The following is a 6,152-nucleotide window of genomic DNA, read 5'->3' on the forward strand; positions in this document are numbered from 1 at the left end:
TGCATAAAACCATACATATAAGATCTTGTGGAAGGACCCAGGAAATGCTGCATAACCTTCTCATTGTGTGCATCAATCTACGCATCCTGAAAAGGACATTTTCTCTGTGTAGAGAGAAATCCGGCACTTGATTTAAAATTTGGATTCTTGCAAAACTTTTGTTACCGTCCATTTCTTTTTTTGCTTTTAGAATATATTAATATGCTTTGATTTTGATGTTTTGAAATAAATTAATAACTTTTTAATGTATCAAACTAAATATATTTTAAAGTCATAAAAGAAGAATAACAAAAAAACCAATAAAAAAAATCTGCACTCGTTGATATATGAGTTTTAATGTCTCAAATAAGTTTTTGCAAATCTTTACGAAACCACATAGTGTACCTTTTCAACACATGTAATGAATGATAAAATTATGAACAACAAACTAGGTAATGTTTATACATTACACTAAAAAAATCATAAAATAAGAATAAATTTCGGTGACTAAATAATCAAATATTGATCTATCCAGTAAGTAAGCTGTTTGTCACTATCCTATCTCAATGATTTATAGTGGCTGATTTGTATCAGAAATCAATGATCAATTTCATCATAGAAGTGAGTGAATAACTAATTTAGTAACTAAAACGAGTAACTGGTTCAGTAACAAAACGAGTGACTAACTTTATTAAAATCAGTGACCAATTTTCCATTAGAATGTCATGCTGATACAAATGAGAAATTCAAATGTCCATGTAAGAGTAAGATAAATTTGACCATTTGATCATCATCATAGTCTCATCATACTCATTCTGTGACTTTTGAGTTGCAAAACCACCAAAATCCTCCGTATCTTACAACATTAATGTTCTTACAACACGAAGTGATCAACATTCTAAATACCTGGAAAAATATGAAGCAGAACCCAGTTCCATTTGTTTAATGAAATTGAGACAGATTCTCACAATTCAATTTGCTGAGATGCTTATTGGGCTGACTCCAAATCCTTTCAATACCTCCTGTGGCAATTCATGATAATTATCATAAAACTCGATTCGTGCCCCTACTGAAACATTGATTTTAAATCTCTTTTGTTTTCTGGCTATGTTATTTAAGGTGGAAGAACATCTTTGGTCGAACATCACACACACGTGATATGGTGCAATTGACCAATCTGAATAACAATCTATGTAGATTTTGACACTGCCCATTTTCCCTTCACCAACATCATCAACATCGCTTACAGTGATGTTAAATTCAAGTCTGCCAATGATATCTGTGTCATGGAACTTATTAAGGACGAAGCAAAAAATGAATCCAAATAATTCGGAAGGTGAAGCAGAAGAGAGATCGATTATTATATCACCATTTGCTTCCGTGTGCTTGAACCATGCTGGAACACTGCTTCCTGGGTACACGTAAATACCTTGATAAGAATGATAATTATACTCATAATCATTGTAAAATTGATGTTCTTGACTTGGTGTAGGGAGAGGCTGGTTTGCAAGTTCCTTGAGATTCATCTGTGCATTCAACCCAATAGCCTCTGCAGAACTTTCATCCAAGTTCCTGCAATTCCAGAACAAAAACCGTTTCTTGTTTTCCGTTAATTGTTCATCAGCTGTTGAAGGAAACGATACAGTCTTCAATGATTTGCATTCAATGGCATTTAAAGTTTTAAGAGACGATGGAAGGTTTCGCAGATTCTGAAGAGATTTGCATTTGCTGACTTCTAGAGTTTTAAGGGACGGAGGAAGCTCTGGTATTGTTTGAAGCCTGTTGCAATTGCTTATGTCTAGATGTTGCAGTTGAGTCAGATTGTTGAAGGAAGAAGGTAACATCTCAATGTCACTTCTTGTTAGATGCAGCGATTTAAGCTTGCTGTGGCATTCAAATGATGAAGGAAGTACTTTGACCTTTGTAAATCCTAATCTCAGTTCTTTCATATTCTGTGATATCAGTGAAAACTCCCTTAGATTCTTGCAAAAATCAAGATTCAGATAACTGAAGTTGCAAAATTGGGAATTGCTTGTGAGTAGGGTTAGAGATTTGCAGCCCGAAAGGTCAATACTTTCGAGTTTGGGCAGAGAGAAAATAGAGGAATCCATACTAGTCAACATAGAACAACCCAAGAGGACCAGTTCTTCAAGATTTGTTGCCTGTGATAAATCTGGCAGCTTTTTTAATTTCTTGGAGTGCATAAGGTCAAGCTCTTTCAAATTCACCAAATTCTGTAAAACAGTGAAACAAAATGAAGATATCAGGTGAAGTTAACTTAAAATAATTAAAGGGTAGCACAAAAATTTATACCTTTAGTCCGTCCCAAAGTTTTTCCATTTTCCCGTATTGTAACTTCAATATTACAAGTTTATCAGTACAAAAATTCTCTGGCAAGGACTTTAGTGGATAATTCAACCAACAAAGAAATCTAAGTTCAGTTTCCAAAAATTGAAGCTCTTTAGCAAGGGTATAAACTTGATCAAACAAATCATCACTATTTTCCACAGAAATTTCTAGAAACTGTAGTCTGCTCATCTCAGCAAATATGCCAGGGATTAGCTTTTTCTTCCCAGTTGTTGGCAAGTGGATTCGTAAGCTTCTAATGCCACCAAGACCCTGCCATCAATGTAAGAGAAAACAATATGCATCTTTCGAGAAAAATGTAAAATATTATTCAAAAGAAGTTATATGTACTTAGACTTTAACCTTGTCATTTTTCAATGTTTGATAAACGTCACCATTTGGATCCAACAACCAATTGCTGCTTCCAGATTTGCTAGATTCTTGATGAACAATCTCCCAAGCCATTTCTTGTAAAGCATCATGCATAGAGATAGAGTTATCGTCAAAAGAAGTTATAAGAGCTTTATCTTTCAGCCTTTCTAACCCTACAACTATTGTATCATCACTTTCATCATCTTTCAGTAAATACTTCAGATCACCACTATTTACCCTTACACGGGATCTAAGAAAGAAACATGCCAGGTCTAAAAAGATTTGTTTCTCTTTGCGATCTAGACCATTATAACTCAGTTTCATGACATCATAAACTTCTGTAAGAGACATTTTCTTAAGCTTGTGTAACTGACTTTCCCATACTTCCTTGTTTCTTCCACAAAGAAGACGAGCTAAAACTTTAACAAGTAATGGAATGCCATGAGCGTAATCGACCACCCTCTGTGATAGCTCGTTGAACTCCATCTGATGATCGCTTTGGTCAAAGGCAATCAGATTGAAAAGTTCAAGAGCATCCTTTGAACTGAATTCCTTGAGCTGGTAGATCTTATCGACTTTGTTGGCCTTCAGCACTTGCTTATCTCTAGTTGTTACAATTATTCTTGTACCCGATCCAAAATTATCAACAGTTCCTAGTAATTTCTCTGTGTGATCTAAATCATTCACATCATCAAGAACAATAAGAACCTTCATAGAAATAATTCTCCTTAGAATCTCTTGAGGCAACGAAGTTGGTGTGTCAATTTTCACGGCATGTCCTAATAGTGCAGAAAAAATTTCATTTTTCAAAGAAATTATTCCATGACTGTGTGATTGTTCTTTTTCATTGGCTAAAAAGTAACAACCTTCGTATTCAGAACGTAGTTTATTAAATACTTGTTCCGCAAGGGTTGTCTTGCCAATACCAGCCATACCCCAAATTCCAATGAAACTGGTGTCCTTTGGGTCCTTGCGTATCAACAGCTCTACATCTGCAATTTTTTCTTCAATTCCTACAAGCCCTTTTGACTGAATAGAGAGTTTAACCAGTCTCGTCACCACAGTTTTAAAAATACTTTTAACCAGCTCGGCATCATTTCTAATTGACACAGACAAAGAGAGAAAGAGTTGTTAACAAAAATGTTGTTAATATTCACTCAATTATTTGGATGTTTCATTAGGGATGGTTATGCATTATGCAACATTTCCTTTGTAATACCTTACCATCCTAGACTTCAAAATATTTTTTGACATCACTTTTGAGAGAAATATTACCATCTTTAGTTTAAGACTCAACATGTTAACAGCTTCAGAAGCTGTACAAATGCCATGTAACCCAATTACAAGTTTGTCACCCTGCATTTTCTCTTAACCCCAATTATGCTGCAAATCGTATTTTTTAACTAGTGATATATTCTGAGAATTAATTTAGAATAAAGATACATCCTTTTGCTATTTGATGGGTCTTTAAAGAAGGGTTTTAACTGGAGAGAGAAACAACATTGAGAAGACTTGAGATTAATCTATATAAGTGATTGACACCACTTTCAACCCATGAATTTATGGATTTTCATCTTTATATATGATGCTCAACTTTTTTATTTTTATAACATGCAAGTTAAATCAATACTATTTAACCAATACATCATGGTAATATGCAAACAATATAACGATTTTGAAAAGTAAAATTTTATCATTTTGTAAAACTTGACCAACCACGTATGATAACAGGCATAAGAATATAAAAACTACAAAAAATGGAACCACTGCGGGGAAGAAGAGCTTACGGAAAATTGGATGACAAAATTCCTGATAAACTAACAGAATCTTTCAAAGCTTTTCTCCATCGTTGAACCTTGATCTGATCTTCTCTTCCATGCCTATCAAAAGAGTCTTTGTAACTCTCCGATTGATGTCTTACAATGCGCGGTTCTACTTGGTAGAAAACAGGTATTACAATCTGTTTAAATTTTTCTCTGCATTCATGTATTGTCACAAGTTCTTCTAAACACCAACAAGAAGAAGCATAATCTGGTGAGAATATGATCAATGAAATGGATGAACTTTCAATTGCTTCAATAAGTGATTTCCATATTTCATGTCCCCTCTCGAGTGCACAATCTACAAAGGTTTTTATGTTATTCGTTCGAAAAGTCTCAATCAAATGGCTAAGGAATCCACTGCGGATGTCACCACCCCTGAAGTTAACAAAAACATCGTACTTTATTACTTTTTGGTCTGACATGTGATTTTCCTCTGCACCCTTAAGAACTAGCTTAGAGGCCAAAATACCAGACCACTAAATGATTAGACAATAATCACTTTGTTGATAAATGAAAGGAGAAGCAAAAACACAACTGAGTCTGAATGCTCTAGTTAAATCCTTAGATTTTGACTGAACAACTACAACGGAAAAATGGAAAGGAAAGGAAAAGAAAGTTAGAAATCACAGCGTTTACAGAAGAAAAACTCAATATGTACAAGTTCAAAAGATGAGCTATTGAAAAGGGTAGAGAACTCAGACAAATACATGAATACCAGCTTCTTCTTGGCAAGCTTTCTGACTTATGCTTCAATTTCTTTGTTTACTTCGTTTTCTTCCATTTGTTAGGGCACAAAGGAATTATTGATGGTGATAACAGAAAAGCAATGGTTGGACTCGAACATTGTACAGCAAATTGTTCATGCATGTTTTAGCACGTCACAAGCCAACAGTTTAAGAAGCAATTTCGTTGAATGTATTCCAAATAGTATATAGCAAAGTGTGTTGGGGTGACATCGTGCGGGCCATGTGCATTTTAAGAAGCACTTTAATTGAAATACTGAAGTCAATCGTTCTATTTTCATGTTCCTAGGATAAGTTTTGCACGTTCACATGAAGTTTCAATTGAAGATTTTAAGGAAGCACATGTTCAAAGAATTCCATGTACTTTCTTAGTCAAGCATCGTTTTTCAACAGCAGCTAAAATTATTCTAGACAAAGTCAATAAACATTCAATCACAAGTTTTAGACCCAAATTTAGTTTTAGATTTATGTGATAAAACATTATCACAAACTCTTCCGACGTAACGAACTCCCCTCTTTATATATATATATATATATATATTAGTTGATGCTAATAAAACAGAAAATGATTTTACCTATAGATACATTCACTGTAAGTAAAATCTAATAAGAATTTTATACTGTTTCAGTAGATAATATCAGTGAGTAACTGAGGTTAATAAAATGTTTGTTACTAGCATATTTTTTTAGGTTTTCATTCCATTAAAAAATCGTGTTAAAAGTAAAAAAGAAATAGTAGTTTTTTATCGCCAAAAAAGAAATTCTAGTGAAAGAAATTAATGAAAAGGAAAATGGGTTGCGATAAAAAAGAAGAATAAACAAAAAGAAATATCATGAAACAAGAAAGATCACTTGTCCAATTAGAGTCTTCACCAAATAAGCTCTTCAC

The 6,152-nt window shown here is 33.8% G+C and overlaps 1 protein-coding gene across 1 annotated transcript; it reads right to left on the reverse strand.

Moving 5' to 3' along the window:
- Positions 1–711: 711 nt before the first annotated feature.
- Positions 712–5,012, reverse strand: LOC148203241 (disease resistance protein Roq1-like). The gene is made up of 4 exons (XM_088107915.1): positions 4,485–5,012; positions 2,689–3,796; positions 2,293–2,598; positions 712–2,213 (listed from the first exon to the last, which is right to left on the reverse strand). The coding sequence occupies exons 1-4, from the start codon at positions 4,940–4,942 to the stop codon at positions 951–953; spliced, it is 3,135 nt and encodes a 1,044-aa protein (XP_087964041.1). The 5' UTR covers positions 4,943–5,012; the 3' UTR covers positions 712–950.
- Between the last annotated feature and the right edge of the window lie 1,140 nt (positions 5,013–6,152).

Source organism: Vigna umbellata, chromosome 2 (assembly GCF_029865625.1).
Source record: "Vigna umbellata cultivar VRB3 chromosome 2, Vumbellata_1.0, whole genome shotgun sequence".
NCBI lineage: Eukaryota > Viridiplantae > Streptophyta > Magnoliopsida > Fabales > Fabaceae > Vigna > Vigna umbellata.

What these genes read in the sequence shown, in the direction of transcription:
- LOC148203241 (XM_088107915.1), bottom strand. Translation starts at nt 4,942, where the DNA reads ATGTCAGACCAAAAAGTAATAAAGTACGATGTTTTTGTTAACTTCAGG. An exon ending in AAACATTGAAAAATGACAAG is followed by an intron (nt 2,599 to 2,688) that starts GTTAAAGTCTAA and finishes CATTGATGGCAG; the next exon opens with GGTCTTGGTGGCATTAGAAG. An exon ending in AACTTTGGGACGGACTAAAG is followed by an intron (nt 2,214 to 2,292) that starts GTATAAATTTTT and finishes ACTGTTTTACAG; the next exon opens with AATTTGGTGAATTTGAAAGA.